General features: G+C 38.8%; 2 protein-coding genes across 2 annotated transcripts; one reads left to right on the top strand and one right to left on the bottom strand.

Moving 5' to 3' along the window:
• Window positions 1-2,412: 2,412 nt before the first annotated feature.
• On the bottom strand, window positions 2,413-5,669 carry LOC143036240 (uncharacterized). The gene is made up of 3 exons (XM_076203488.1): window positions 5,550-5,669; window positions 3,295-3,381; window positions 2,413-2,733 (listed from the first exon to the last, which is right to left on the bottom strand). The coding sequence occupies exons 1-3, from the start codon at window positions 5,667-5,669 to the stop codon at window positions 2,413-2,415; spliced, it is 528 nt and encodes a 175-aa protein (XP_076059603.1).
• A 5,731-nt stretch (window positions 5,670-11,400) lies between these two features.
• On the top strand, window positions 11,401-13,155 carry LOC143036008 (cuticle protein 21-like). Its single transcript, XM_076203266.1, has 3 exons — window positions 11,401-11,415; window positions 12,609-12,698; window positions 12,820-13,155. The coding sequence occupies exons 1-3, from the start codon at window positions 11,401-11,403 to the stop codon at window positions 13,153-13,155; spliced, it is 441 nt and encodes a 146-aa protein (XP_076059381.1).
• The last annotated feature ends 2,762 nt before the right edge of the window (window positions 13,156-15,917 follow it).

The raw sequence follows: 15,917 nt of genomic DNA, 5'->3' as shown, positions 1-15,917 counted from the left end.
TATATCTTGGTAGTGTCGTGCATGAGAGTGGCAAGTCATGCCACAAAATTATTTGAAGGATTGCCATGGCCATAATTTATGGACTCGCTGAACTGGAGGATATGGCGTTGTTAATGTTTATGTTTGAAAACTAAAATCCAAATATTCAAGTCGTTTGTGGTATGGCTGAGACATAAGCATTAGATACTGACTATATTAGGCTTCTCAACAATTTTGGTAGCAAGTTCCTTCGGAGAATTAGTGAGTATCGTTTATATCACTATATATCAATGAATCGCTCTCTCTATGAGATTAAACCAAGACCTGTTATCAGCATAATTCATGAAGGACAATTCCGGCTGTATGAGTATGTGGCTAATTTTCCTGATAATGATCCGTCTCACAGGGTTATCACCGTAAGAGACAACGCTGGGTGATGGAGACAAAAGGGATGCTCAAACTATTCATGGCTCAGGGGAGTCGACCGTTTCTGCCAAGATTTGTTTGGAATGGGAAAGGCGGCTGCTTGGGGAATCGGTCGAAGAAACCGTGGGGCATGTGACTGAAGCAACGCACTCCCGGTTGATGCTCCTAGTTATTGATGATGATGGCAATTCTTAGAATATGAATCATTCATCATGTTATGTTGGAAAAAGAAAGGGTAAAGATTATTCGTTGCATATAGGAGAATCAGGTATATTTAGAGACTAGAATGCCAAATGAGAGGGTAGTCAATAAAAGAGGAAAATGTAGGTGCTAGTTATTGATGATGATGATGATGATGGCAATTCTTATAATATGAATAATTCATCATGTTATGTTGGAAAAGGGAAGAGTAAGGAGTATTCGTTGCATACAGGAGAAACAGATATATTTAGAGACTAGAATGCCCAACGAGAAGCTAGTCAATAAAAGAGGAAAATGTAGGTGCTAGTTATTGATGATGATGATGGCAATTCTTAGAGTATGAATCATTCATCATGTTATTTTGGAGGAGGGAAGGGTAAAGAGTATTCGTTGTATACAGGAGAATCAGATATATTCAGAGACTAGAATGCCCAATGAGAGGAAAGTCAATAAAAGGGGGAACTATAGGTGCTAGTTTAAGCTGATCATCCGGAGTGCCCGTATGCGTTCCTTGGTTATTGGCTGCTTGTACACCAGAGTATGGTCAGAGGATGTCTATTGCTTGCTGAACCACATAAGGAGTAGATTCGGTAGCGTTGGTGTGCCCATGTTCTCTGCGTTCTTCCCCAATTTCTGTTTATTTTCCCCTCCTTGCTTGTTTATTGTAGTATGTATATTACTGCTATTAGTATGTAATTTCATTCCACTATACTAAACGCAACGAGAACTGGCCGCTAAGGCGGGGTTAGGGAATTTCCCGATGATGCCACATCTCCACAGATAACACGGCCCACACGGCTCACGCGCCCGCTCTCTCTCTCTCTCTCTCTCTCTCTCTCTCTCTCTCTCTCTCTCTCTCTCTCTCTCTCTCTACATATATATATATATATATATATATATATATATATATATATATATATATATATATATATATATATATATATATATATATATATAATGTATTTATCCACGGCGAAAACGTGCGTGTGGATGCAATGCTTTCTGAATGCAGTGTGGGGGCGTGGCCAGAGAAGGGTTGGAGTGGCAACGTCGCTCTCTTTTGCTCATATGCCATGTCCACGACTCGAAGAAACGAAACCTTTGTATAGAAAACATTGCTTTGATTTTACCTCAGTGGTTGTGTGTGACAAAAAATTATAATATAATTATATGTGGCAACATTATAAAATTATAGAATAAAATGATAAAGTAATTATATGTGGCAACACAGGGAGAATCACCGTGCTCCGCCTTAACGGCCAGTTTTCGATGCATCGAGTATAGTGTATTCAGATTTCCTTTGTTGTTGAATTATTTATTTTTCGTAAGTTACTGAAGTTCCTTTGTTAACCCTATTTCTTCTATCATAATCAAACTTTTTCTTGTTGACGAATGATTTGTTTTTTGTAAGATTTCTGGAATTTCTTTGTTAACCTCTAAATATTATTTTTATCATAATCAATGTATTTTGCATTTATCTTGATATTCTGAGAGTTTGATGTAAACTTATGTTTCAATAATATATAAAAACGACTTAATCTAATGACTGAAAATTTTTCCTGATATTAATTCAATAAATATATTTCAGTGTTTTCTTCTTGTAAAAAGAAAGAATTAAAGCTGTTCAAAGGATCATTTCTGAACGTCTTATAACAGATTTGATCACGTACCGATTTTTTGCTAGATTTTAATATTATTGTCATAGGAATTAGATACACACAAAGTAAGTTCGAAATATGCTTTTATTTTCGTTCGTACAAAAAATAAATAATTTATGTTTCGGATGCATCCCGGACATGTTTGTCATTAGTGGTAAGGGGCAGGGGTAGGGTGATAGGGAGCGGGTGTTGGGTGGTAGGGAGCAGGTGTAGGGCGGTAGGGGGCGGGGGTAGGGTGGTAAGGGGCAGGCTCATAGTGAGGGTACTGAGCCTCCCCTTCGTAGGTGACTTGAGCTACATAACCAGAGTCTCCATTGACGGTGTAGGTGACCGTCTGGAGACGACCGTCGGGGAGGAGGACGGAGTAAGAGCCCTGTGTGTTGTAGCCATCACGGGTTTCCTGGTGACCGAAGTCGTTGCCGGAGTAGTCGTGCTTGACAGCGTAGTTGAAGTCGTACTTGGGAGAATCCTGTATGTGATGACATGGTTAACATTTAAGAAGTCTTGCGGATTTATTGATCTTAGACAAAGGTTTCTGTGTTGGGGCCACGGAAGGGTTTTAGGTTGGGAAGGAGTGGATGTGAAATGTTATTGGTAAATCATCATCGAATCATTCGAAGAATGAAAGGAAAATCTCACCTGCCCTAGGGATGGCTATCAAAAAAGTATTCCAGCTACTAAACATAAATAAATAGATAAATAGATAAATAAATAGATATATAAATAAATGAATAAATAGATAAACGAATACATAAATTAATAAATAAATAAATAGATAAATAAATAAATCAATAAATAGATAAATAAAAAATAATTAAACAAATAAATAGAAATAAATAAATAGATAGATAAATGAATAAAGGAAGAACATCAAAAAGTTTTGTTTTGGTCATTATTTGTAAGGGAATTGAGAAAGAAATGAAGGAGATGGCTTGGCAATATCAAGATCACCTCAAGTGGAGAAAAACAAAGACGTTTAAGAAACACTATTCAAAGACATTCATGGTTTCCATGGAGATATATAACCTACTTGATAGGTCGGTGGGGGAGTGTATCCGTACTGAGGATTGGAAGGAGCCGCCAGGGCAGTGCCCACGAGGGCGAGGGTGAGGGAGATCTGAAAGAGAGATGTTTGTATCAATGACAACGATAAAGCTTTGAGAAAACAATGTGAGGAAGATAAACATAGAGTGGAGTGTTAATGCATGTGGATGTGAGCGTGAACACACACACACACACATACACACACACACACACACACACACACACACACACACACACACACACACACACACACACACACACACACACACACACACACACACACACACACACACACACACACACACACACACACACACACACACACACACACACACACACACACACACACACACACACACACACACACACACACACACACACATATATATGTTTTCTAATGAAGAATATTTATATATATATATATTTTCTAATGAAGAATATTTCGATTTTTGATATTTCTGATTAAGCAAACGCTATTGCATGTCGTTCAAACCGATAGTTGATATCATATCAACCGCTATTAAAGATTTGCGAAAATAACGCTCAAGTTAGTTTTAGGAAAACCAGTTACCTTGAGAAACATGTCGATTCGGTGGTTCTGCTCGGGCTTGTGCTCCAACACAGTGAATAGTGGCGTTTGATCACGGCAGCATGTATCTATATATATGTCACCGAGCTGGGTGTGGCGTTGTGATGAGGGGAGGTGAGTGGGTGGGGTGAGTATGCTGCACCCTGAAGAAGGCCATTTGTAAAAAGGCTCTGCTGGTCCGGACAAGATTTTTGGTGAGTGCCTCCAGCACTCTTGAGTCACAGTAACTGGCATTAAAGTGTTTCGTATTGTACATTTTTAGACATTTTTTTCGGCTATTAATTACTAAATTTGAAGAACCTCAATAGTTGTAACGAAAACGCCTTTGGTGTCCGTGATTTTCTGAATTTTGAAGTTTTTCGAATAGTGGAGATTTCCAAAAACTAGTAAATATCAGTAAAGAGAATTATATATATTATTTCATGTTCACCTGTTCACACAAACGCCTGTAGGTCTTCACAGTCTTTCAGTCAAAGTGTCTCTGATTATCGTTCTCTTGGGCTAACTGTAGTTTGCAACAATTCTTGAAGTATTGTCCTTGGATTTGTCCTCTGGGTTGTAATTTGATTGAATAATCGATTGATTGATTGATTGATTGATTGATTGATCGATTGATTGATTGATTGATTGATTGATTGATTGATTGATTGATTGATTGATTGATTGATTGATTGATTGATTGATTGATTGATTGATTGATTGATTGATTGATTGATTGATTGATTGATTGATTGATTGATTGATTGATTGAATGGCTGATTGATTCTTAATATGGGCGCCAGCCCAGCAACCTTCTCACATATCTATGCGGCTCAATTGGTATATTATGGTCACACTAGCTGATTTTATTTTTCATGATAGTTTAGATTCATTGAAATGTCGGTGTCGATATTGATGTTCCTAAGTTTTTTTAATTTGGTGACTCCGAGGATCATCTGTAACACTTTCGTCTCCATTTCAAAGTCTTTATGATCCATTCAATTAAGGACATGATTCAGTTATAAAAAAGGAAGGGTAGTGGAAATATACCCCCTCATCTTATTCCTATATGGATGGTGAAACAGTTCGTTTCCTTGTGCTCTTAGTAGTTTAGGTGGTACTGAAGGCTTTCTCCTGGTCCAAAAAAATGTATTTTGTTTTATATTGTGGTACTATTTTTCACGTGTAATCTTAAAGCCGAGATTAGCCAATGGTACCTCTGCTGGGTCGAAAGTCAAACTGGGTCTCACGTAAAGTTGCTCAACCTTTGCTGCTAGTCTTCTTTCTGGTAGAATTTTGCAATGTGACTCGCCAGTGAGGTCCCGCGATCATTTTTGGGATTTGACGGTTCGTTTTTTCATGTGTAGATTGGCTATATGACTGACTGAGACTCATCCTGGCTGCCATACTTCATTATGTATCAAGAATATAAGTTTTCATGGCTGGTCCAACAGTTTTGACCGTTTCACAAGGTAGATATATTGTCCTTCTACATGGATATTGAACAATTTTCTTTAATACATCTCCGCTTGTCACGAAAACTCTTCATTTTTTTCTTTAGTTAGGGACCAGTAATGGAAGAGTTGTATTATTTCAAATGAAGAGGTTATTTTAGACTAAAGACGGAGAATGTTGAAGGTATTTTTAATACAACTAAACTGAGACCTGTTTACTGATCCCTGCTCCAAATATGTGATCCAGATGGGCATTGTGCGAACAATCGATGGACATTCACTGTCAGACATGGATGGTTGTAGAACTCCCCGGATGGAGTAATTTGTAGGTCTGCGCATGGCTGACCTTCCAAGCAGCCAGCTCACTCTAGCTCCGCGGTTCCCAACCTATGGTTCAATGAGCCATTGTGGCCCACAGTGGTTCACAAATAGGACCATGAATTGAAAACTAGTGATAGTTTGTGGATGCAATCGGGTTCTATTACTTAGTGATGGGAGTTCTAGGAGGAAGAAGAACAGCAAGACATAAGCACAGGGTTTACATAAGGAAAAAGGTTGAGAACCCCTGCTCTAGCTGGTGTTTGGGTGACGGATACTGATTCACCGATAGATAAAACTCCGTCACCTGTGTTTGAAGTTAGAGAGATTGTAAGGTGAAATGCACAGAAGCGGCTGGGATCTACAACCTCAGCGCGGAGATATTGAGACGTGGACATAAAACCATGATCCGTGGATTGCACGTGGCGCTGTCAGCAATATGGCTGTGCGGTACCATTTGCTTTGACTGGAAAAAGATGTTAGTCGTCTCTTTCTGGAAGGAGAAAAGAAAACGGCAGTTGTTATGTTTCTCATTGTGCCGGACAAGGTGCTTGACATGTGTTGCAGGCACGGGTTTGCTCCTATCTGTTAGTTTCAGGTAGCTGAAAATTCTGAAACTGATCGGATTCTATCGCTTTGTGTCCTTGTGGAGCACCATAGTGAGTTTCAACAGAGATGGTTTTTTGCATGCATTGAGTGAGGAAAGAATGTGCCTCTGCTCTGACACTTTTGAACACTTAGAGGGATTGAGCAGAGAACAGACTTGTTGGTCAATATAATCATGAAGCACCCATTACCAACACTAAGGTAATTCTTTTTGTCTTTACAAATAATGCTGAGCATTTGTAGAGTTTTTGGAGGCTCTAGTTGACGCCATCGAGTTAGTCCACAGAAAAAGAATGAGTTTTGGGTCTCTAGGTCTCCTTGACCAAGACCAAGATCCAGGCGTATCGTGGCTTACTGAAATCAGTCTACCCATACAAGTGGTGAGGACATTGATGTTTTCCAAGGCTTCACACATCTCATTATTGTAAAACATATCAGTGATGGGTCATGTTGGGTAGTTTTTTCAAATATTTTTATTCAGGAGAACTAAGATTCGAATCATCAAGTCGTTTGTGACCCCTTTCTTGTAAGGCTGTGAGGCATGGACAGTGAATGCAGACTTGAAGAGGCGTCTCAACATCTTTGGGACCAAGTGACCTCTAAGAATCATTTTGTAAAACTGCTCCATGAGACTTGGTCAAGGCTTGCTACCATTATAATTCGTGAACGTCAACTTTGTGTGGGCATATGGCACATTTCCTTGAATTTGATTAGACACACAAGGAGACAAACGAGACGTCCACAGAACCCATAGCTGTGGTAAGTCAATAATTTTTAACGAGAACTATTTGGAATAGGAAGGGTGGTTGCACAGTGTCTTGATAAAAAACAAAGAGACGGAGAAAGAAAGAAAGAAAGAAAAAAAGTGGTGAACATCGTCGGTATGTGAGTGAAGCGAGGCGCTACCGGCATATGCTTTCAATTAATGATGTTGATGAATTCATTATTATTTCAAATGCTGAATAAGCACTACATGTTGGTGAATCAAGAATGTATTCAGAGTACAGGGCACCAAGTGAGAAGGGTAGCTGATAAAAGGAAAAATCGTGGGTGAGAATGAAAGCTGACACAAGGAGTGACTGTATGGACGCTCTGGCCTGATCAGAGTTTATCTAAAAGTTGCTGGACATCATAATGAAGAGATTTAGTATCGGCGAGGTGGTTAGTGTTGGCTAGTGTGCCTATGTTCTCTACGCCCCTCCCCAGTTTCCATTCACTCCACTCTTTTGCTTATTTATCATGCCATGCTTATTACTATTAGCTCATTCGTGTAGTTTCCAATTGTCGCCATATGATTCGTTTTTCGTAAAATTCTAGTGCTTCCTTGTTAACTCCGAAACACTTGATCTTCATTTTCCTTTTCTTTAATCAACTAATAAAGGTTGGCAGTGTTATTCCAAAAGTGTTCGTGTATCTATAAGAGATAAACACAACACTATTCAAACTACTCAGAATATGATTTTTTCTGATCCTTATTTAGACTGGCTTTACTACAATGAGGATAGTCGATTGATCTCGTTAAAAAAAAAAAAGAGAAATAAAATTGTTTCAGGAAGATTCGATGAATATCTTATAAATCATCTAATTCTTCACTGACATTTCGCTAGTTGGCATTAGGATCAAACATACAATATTAAAGTTCGTGATATCTTTTATTCGCTTTCATATAAAAATAATTGTTTATGTCTATTAAGCCATTGTTTGCCATTAATGGTATGGGGGTGGAGTAGGGCGGTAGGGGGCGGGGGTAGGGTGGTAGGATGCAGGCTCGTAGTGAGGGTACTGGGCCTCCCCTTCGTAGGAGACTTGAGCTACATAACCAGAGTCTCCATTGACGGTGTAGGTGACCGTCTGGAGACGACCGTCGGGGAGGAGGACGGAGTAGGATCCCTGTGTGTTGTAGCCATCACGGGCTTCCTGGTGACCGAAGTCGTTGCCAGAGTAGTCGTGCTTGACTGCGTAGTTGAAGTCGTACTTGGGAGAATCCTGGGGGTCAAGTAAAATATATGTTGACATAGTTAATACTTAAACAATCTTGAGTATTTTTTTTTTAAGGCTATTGACCCATAAAGGGGTCATTAAGCCTGGTGTGAAGTTGTTTAGTCTCTACGTTTTTTCGTTCTCTTCGCGATGCGTTCGGTTTCTTGGTCCGAGACACTGATTCTTATATTTGGGGCTCCTCATGGAGGTATTTCAAAGGAGAAGATGTATAAACACTTATCAGTGATTCAAACTCAAATTAGTCGATGACCGAAAAGCATCTATTGCACTGATGTTTTAAAAATACATTCAAGTTGCTGGCTGTAGACGCTGTAGTAAGTGTAGAACACAATGTTCTTGAATAACAGGGGTTAAGGGATAACTAAAGAACATCCATGGGGTTACTGAGAACGCTTTTAGCAGGAAAAAGGACGATTGTTTTAGAAGCGCCTTTTTCTAAGACCTTTATATTTTCCATAAAGAGTTAACACCTACTTGATAAGTGGGTGGAGGGGTGTAACCATATTGGGGGACAGAAGGAGCCGCCATGACAGCTCTCATGGTGGCGAGGGTGAGGATGATCTGAGGGAGAAATGTATTAATGACAACCAAAAATATTTGGGATAAAATCAATGCAAGGTAGCATGTGAATATGGGATTGTGCCCATGCGTATGTATGCCTGTGTGTGTGTGTGTGTGTGTGTGTGTGTGTGTGTGTGTGTGTGTGTGTGTGTGTGTGTGTGTGTGTGTGTGTGTGTGTGTGTGTGTGTATGTGTTAGTGTGTTATTGTGTGTGTGTATTTACCTAGTTGTATCTTACGGGAACGGGACCTATGCTCGTGGCGTCCCGTCTGTGTGTGTGTGTGTGTGTGTGTGTGTGTGTGTGTGTGTGTGTGTGTGTGTGTGTGTGTGTGTGTGTGTGTGTGTGTGTGTGTGTGTGTGTGTGTCTGTGTGTTTACATATATTTATATAAGCGTGAACTTTAGGATTTTTTGCTTAGTTTTATTAATAAATTGTGTTTATTATAAAACATTACACAATTTTTTGTTTCTTTTACTCAAGAGTATTTGTTCCTGCGAGCGCAAATGTGAGTATTCATGAAATACGTACACAAGCTTACATTTCCTATATAAGATGTAGATTTACATGTTTGCAGAAGAGCGTGCTACTTACTTATGCAAATTCTTTTACTTGTACACGTTTGAAACTTACATATACATTTAGTTACATATATAAAATGATCATTTGTTTAGATAAACGACGATTTCAAATATATATGTCATTTATACTGAATGCTTTAGCAAAAATTATTCAGTCTTGTTTAGATCAATACTTCATATAGATCAAATCATTCTTAAAATTATATGAATAAAAGTATTGTGTAAGTTGGCTAAGGAGTTTTCCCACCTTGACAAACATATCGCTTCAGCGAGTCAGTTCGAGATGGTGATACAACGATGGATAGCGGAGTCTGGTGATGAAAGCAGGTATCTGTATATATATGTATAACTCGCCTAGTTGGGTGTGACACCGTGGGGTGGGGAGGTGAAGGGGTGAGGCAAGGAGGTTGCTGCCAACGAGGCCGCCGAAGAAAAGGCGCTGCTGGTCATATTATCATTTTTTTTTTTTTTTTTAGAGCCTCCAGCACTCTTGAGCCATAGTAAGCAGGCATAAAAGTGTTCGTTATTGTATGTTTATTTAGATAAATTTTTCTGCTGGAGGTATTTAGAAATATAGGATTTCAATGTGAAAATACAAAACAAACAGAAATGGGCTTCTGTTATTTGGAATTTTCTAAACTTCATTTTTTTTTTCAGTTCCAACTATAGGAGATTTCTAAGTTGTAGTAATCCCCAATGGAAAGTATTTGTAGCATATCATATAAGGAAAATATTAAACTAAAAAAAAAAAAAAAAAAAATACTGTGGGGATGAAGTATCCTAGGATGTAAAACATGAAGAAAGACATTATGATTGCCGGGGTTTTCAAAGAAAGTAAGGTGATTGTGTTTGTGATTCGGGTGACTATGATGAAAGGTACAGTGGGAGCGTCAATGGATGATCGTGTCGAATGTCACAATGAGAAATGACATAGGGGGAAATGTTTAAGTACACAAGAAGAAGCAATTAATGTACATGTATTTGAAAATATTACCAGTATATTTTAAAACGGAAGATAAAGCGGTGAGTGTGAATTAATGGATCAGGCATAGGAAATAGTGAGGACAAAAGTGTTCATTGGGAAAGTGCGTTGCTGAAATAAACACTATGCTTGTCGAGAAATAGTTAAGTAGACAGTAACATATACATTAGAATAAAGGCTAGGCACGGATGGTAAATTGAACATCTCCCTTGAAGGAGAACTAAATATTGTTGTTGTTGTTGTTGTTGTTGTTGCTGGTTGTTGTTGTTGTTGTTGTTGTTGTTGTTGTTGTTGTTTGTTGTTGTTGTTGTTTGCTTGTTTGTTGTTGCTGTTGTTGTTGTTGTTGTCCTTGTTGTTGATGTTGTTACTGATGTTGTTCCTGTTGTTTTTGCTGTTGCTGTTCATGTTCTTGTTTTTATTGTCTGTTGTTTTTGTTGTTCTTGTTGTTTTTTGTTCTTGTTACTTTTGTTGTTCTTATTATTTTTTGTTGGTCTTGTTTTTGTTTTTGTTGTTACTGTTGTTGTTTTTATTATTCTTGTTGTTTTTGTTATTTACCAAATATCCTCTTCATATATTTCATGTTCGTGTCTATGGGCATTGGGCAAGGTACAGGGATGACCGTCATCCAGGAGGTGCTAAGATAAGAGGGAGGGTGGAGGGGTGTGGAGTGTATTCAGGGATGGAATGGGTGGGAATGATTTTATGCCTTTTCCTTTTTGGCTACCTCCCTTGTAAGGGGGAAAAAAGCCTTGGTATATGTATGTATGTATGTATGTATGTATGTCTATGTGCTGCCTGTTACATAGTAGGTGTACAGATAAAGGTTTACTTTAAGGAGCCTTAGAATCATAAACATTACAGTATATTGCTTTGGTGTTTATCCTGATGAATTTTAAAATTCAAGACTTTACTGCATCCTGCACGAAATCTCGTCCGTTTGCTGACTTCCTCATTTGGTCAAAGTGTTTCCATCTACTACTTGCTCTGTGTTTGACAATCAGAAATAAAGACATAACAAATCCAAAATGGATATAAACAAGGTACAATAAAATTTCATGAGTGAGATATATAAACTTTCTAGTTTTCTTATTCTGCCTTCTTTTCTCCACTTGAATCGTATCTTCTCCCACTTTTCGTCTTCCAGGATTGTCTCCTTGACATTTCACCTGCTGTCAAATATAAGACAATATAATTAGACTAATTGCGTTTTCTTTCTTTTTCTTTTTAAGAGGTAATGGCATCGTAGGAGATGGCTATAATTATATTCCATGTAGTGCAGAAAACAATGAGTCTGAGAAATGAATGTTGTATTCTGAAGTCCAACAGCAGCCTCAAACTGGTACAAGAAACCCCGAGGGTACACGCGCGACTTTCAGTGGGTACACCAGTCGCTCTCATTTCATAAGCAAACAATATTTATTTTAGAAATATACTTTTTTCATTTCTTTAACTGATTCTAAAGACCCTCGATAATAGACTATTTTTTTCAATTGAGTAAAAAATTGTGTCAACGAGACAGGTACTCATAGTAATTTAAGCCTTTTATATGGGAAAGTTGTATAAAAAAGGGTCTTAACTAGCGTGCCCAGTGTGATAAATGTTGAAGAACTGCTGTTTTAAACAAGACAGAATTCTCATCACACGTGTTACTTGGTGAGAATGAACTGATATCATACGATTTTTACTCCTCATGTCAATTCTATGAGGAATATTTGCTTCCCAGGATTAACTATATTTACAAATATATATGAATACTATGAGAAACATTTTGTTATCTATATATCTATAAAAAATATTACTCCGAATGACGCTGACCTGCATCGGCTTTCCTCCGATGACCTTCTTCAACCAGTGGTGGTCTTCCCCCACCCACTCACTAGATCCTCAGTCACCACACCCAACCCGGACACTTATATATAAGTTTCTCATTTTGTAACCGATCACTACTGTCCAGCTCCACTCCCTGAAACATGTTTGTTAAGGTACTTAGCTCGATTAGATCTTTGCCAAGTTCCTGGGTGACGTTTTACGTGTAACTGTAAATTAATGTTTCAGCGTTTCTTTAGTAATTTCTGAAGATGGGGATTTATTTCATGACATAAGTATATCTAGACCCACAAACATATAAGTTGAAATATGTATACGCACGAGCAAGTATACATATATTTTTGCTTTTACAAATGTAACAACACAAGGTTTTAGTGATCTTTATCACAAATGTTTCAATTTCCAGGCCACTCTCACCCTCACCCTTGTGGGTGCTGTCCTGTCGGCCCCCTCTACACCCCAATACGGATACACCCCTCCAGCACCCACCTATCAAGTAATTTTTTATCTTATTATTATCATATAGTTTCTGGAATACATGTATGTCTTGGAACAAGAAGTATACGAGACGACACAAATATCATTCCAGTCATATCACTGTGTTCTTTGACTTCCAGGACGCTCCGAAGTACGACTTCAACTATGCTGTGAAGCACGACTACTCAGGCAACGACTTCGGTCACCAGGAGGCCCGGGACGGCTACAACACTAACGGCGGCTACTCCGTCCTCCTCCCCGACGGCCGCTTCCAGAGGGTCACCTACACCGTCAACGGAGACGAGGGCTACATCGCTGAGGTCACCTACGATGGAGAGGCACAGTACCAGCCTACCCCAGCCCCCTACCGCCCTACACCTGCTCCCTACCGCCCTACACCTGCCCCCTACCACCCAACCCCTGCCCCCTACCATCCAACACCAGCCCCATATCAGCCTCTGTATTCTAGAAAATAATTATGTTTGATAGGAGCGCAGTGGTGGATTATTGATTACTTTTGAAAAGTGAATAAACGCAATACGAACTTCCATGCACAGTGTTTTTTTTCTCAAGTAAATTTGTACCCTTGATCTAACCTTCATATGATATAACAAACAAATAGGAAGCAATCAGAGTCCTTCATTCATTGATGAACGCAGTCGTTCTTAACCTTTTTATTCATTAGATTAACTAGCAATCAATGCCTATCGTTATTCTATAATTGTTCTTAACTGTTAGTAGATAAAGGAAACACCTTTCTCCTTTAAGGGTAAATATACAGTGAGATAATTTGACTCACATTAGTTGAATAATAGATTAAAAAATATTGAACTAATTTCTTCGCAAAGATGCTTTTTATTCGGTAGAAATCATAAGTATATTACTTCATTCTAAATAGATGGGTTATTCAAAGTAAGAAAATATGTTAATATAAGTGAGCAGGTCAAACAGCGTGGGTTTCTTACCAATCCATGCATATAAAGTTTATATATGTAAACTTAGATGAGCTTATGGTTTCTATAGGTTAAAGATAAATGTTGAATCCATAGTTTTAGGCCTAAATTTCCAGTCTAACACCCTTTGGCCTGGATTCGTAACCCAATGTTATTTGCATTATTTTCCTCATCTTCGTCCTTAACCATAATCATTTCCAGTACTGTGACCTCCTCTTCAAGTTTCATTCCAGTTACCACCAGACATTTTCATTCAGCTAAGGAGATGTAACCCCTGTGATGTTGTTAGTCCTTATCCTCGTCCTTAGCCGTCTTCGGTATCGTAACCTTATCTCCAAGCTTTATTTTAGTTACCACCAGGCCTTTTCATTCAGTTAAGGAGCTGTAACTGTTGCAAGGTGGTTAATTATAAATTTGTGACCATTTAGTCTTAAGAATGATATTCTAATCATAAGTCTTCCACCTCTTCAGCACACCGACGTCTTATCAACTTCACATAACTGTCATGTCCAGGAGACTGATCGAGTATCAAAAGTGATAGCTTCAGCCCTTTCAGCACGTGTTTCTGTTCTCATCTGAATGAAATCATTTGGCATTAGGCAAAAATAAAGATCGTAATATTTTTGAGAAATTTAAAGTTACTCCTAAACTCTTTGTAATTCTTTAATCTGGATAATGTTATAGATGAATACATTCAGGCTAGGAACTCAAAGCCTTTTAGAACTTCTCTATCTAAGTTTATAGACATAAACTTTAATTCTAAAGTCACAGGTTAGTCTCCTGGACATATAGATACTTTGTATTGACCAGCAGCTCACGTCACAATCTAGTGATTTATATATCATTGATAACTTTTATGGCAGGAAAAGCAAAGATTATATTCGATTCCACAACTGGTATATAGTCTGAATTAGGACGTAGGAAAAACGAAAGCTACAAGGATCTTCCCTTTGATCGTCATCGATTTTTCTATTCTTTTAAATCTTTAGCACTGATTTGAGGGAGGGTGGAGGGGTGTGGAGAAATTCAGGGATGGAATGGGTGGGAATGATTTTATGCCTTTTCCTTTTTGGCTACCTCCCTTGTAAGGGAAAAAAAAAACTTGGTATATGTATGTATGGTATATGTATATGTAGCACTGTCTAAGGTGTCCTTCAGCACAATCGATTTATTCTTGAAATTCAAAACCTTTACACAATATCTGCTTTAGCTTTAGCTTTTTACTCCCTTCAGCAGACTTACTTCTGTCTCATATATCCGTACCACACTCCAAAACGTTTCTCTATTAAGCTTTATATACGCCTTCCCCAAGTCCATATAAGCCTAAAAGGCATTCTTACCTTTTGATGAAGAATTCTCGCATGCGCCTTGCTGCAAAAACTTATGTACGAAGCTTTTATTCTCTGTGCCGTTGTAGTTATTATGGAGCAAATTGCTAATAGCAGTGATATGGGACTTCCACTCAAAAGGACCCGCGTTCAAAGCTTCGTGACGGCATATATATATGTTTATCACTGGTGAAAAATGTAGTAACATATTTGTAAATCGCAAAGAACACCAAAGTCGGAGTAAAAGAAAGAGGCGCATACAAGATTCTATATATTTCGATTAGTAACTGCAATCCTCTTCAGTAGTACGAAGAGGGTTGCAGTTAGAATTCGAAATATATTGACTCTCGAATTCAGCTCTTTTTTCCCCGATTGCAGTTTTAGCTGTGATTCATGTTTATGTATGTAATGAGGTTCCTAATTTGTTCACTCCAATAAAAGTAATTATTTTCCATTTCTACAACATCAGTTCTTTGATTTGGTTCTACCTCAAGTACAAATAAAAACGTCTCATATTTCTAAAGACGTGATTCAAAAGATGGATCTATTAGAGGTACTAAACACTATGTTAGTTCGTAATACATTTATTCGTTTTTGTTTCTGATAAATAATCCATTCTGAGCACTTTCCTCAAACATGACTACTTTCGTGAATACAATGGCTGGTAGGAGGCAGGGGTTGGTTGATAGGGAGCGGGGGTTGGGTGGTAGGGAGCAGGGGTTGGGTGGTAGGGAGCAGGTGTAGGGCGGTAGGGAGCAGGTGTAGGGCGGTATGGGGCTGGGGTAGGGTGGTAGGGAGCGGGCTGGTGCTCAGGGTACTGTGCCTCTCCATCGTAGGTGACCTCGGCGATGTAGCCCTCGTCTCCGTTGACGGTGTAGGTGACCCTCTGGAGGCGTCCGTCGGGGAGGAGGACGGAGTAGCCACCGTTAGTGTTGTATCCGTCCCGGGCCTCCTGGT

This window comes from Oratosquilla oratoria, chromosome 20 (assembly GCF_046742065.1).
Source record: "Oratosquilla oratoria isolate Oo_2021 chromosome 20, ASM4674206v1, whole genome shotgun sequence".
In the NCBI taxonomy this organism is placed as follows: Eukaryota; Metazoa; Arthropoda; class Malacostraca; order Stomatopoda; family Squillidae; genus Oratosquilla; species Oratosquilla oratoria.
The sequence above is the reverse complement of the archived record's forward strand: the minus strand, read 5'-3'. Positions and strand labels throughout refer to the sequence as shown.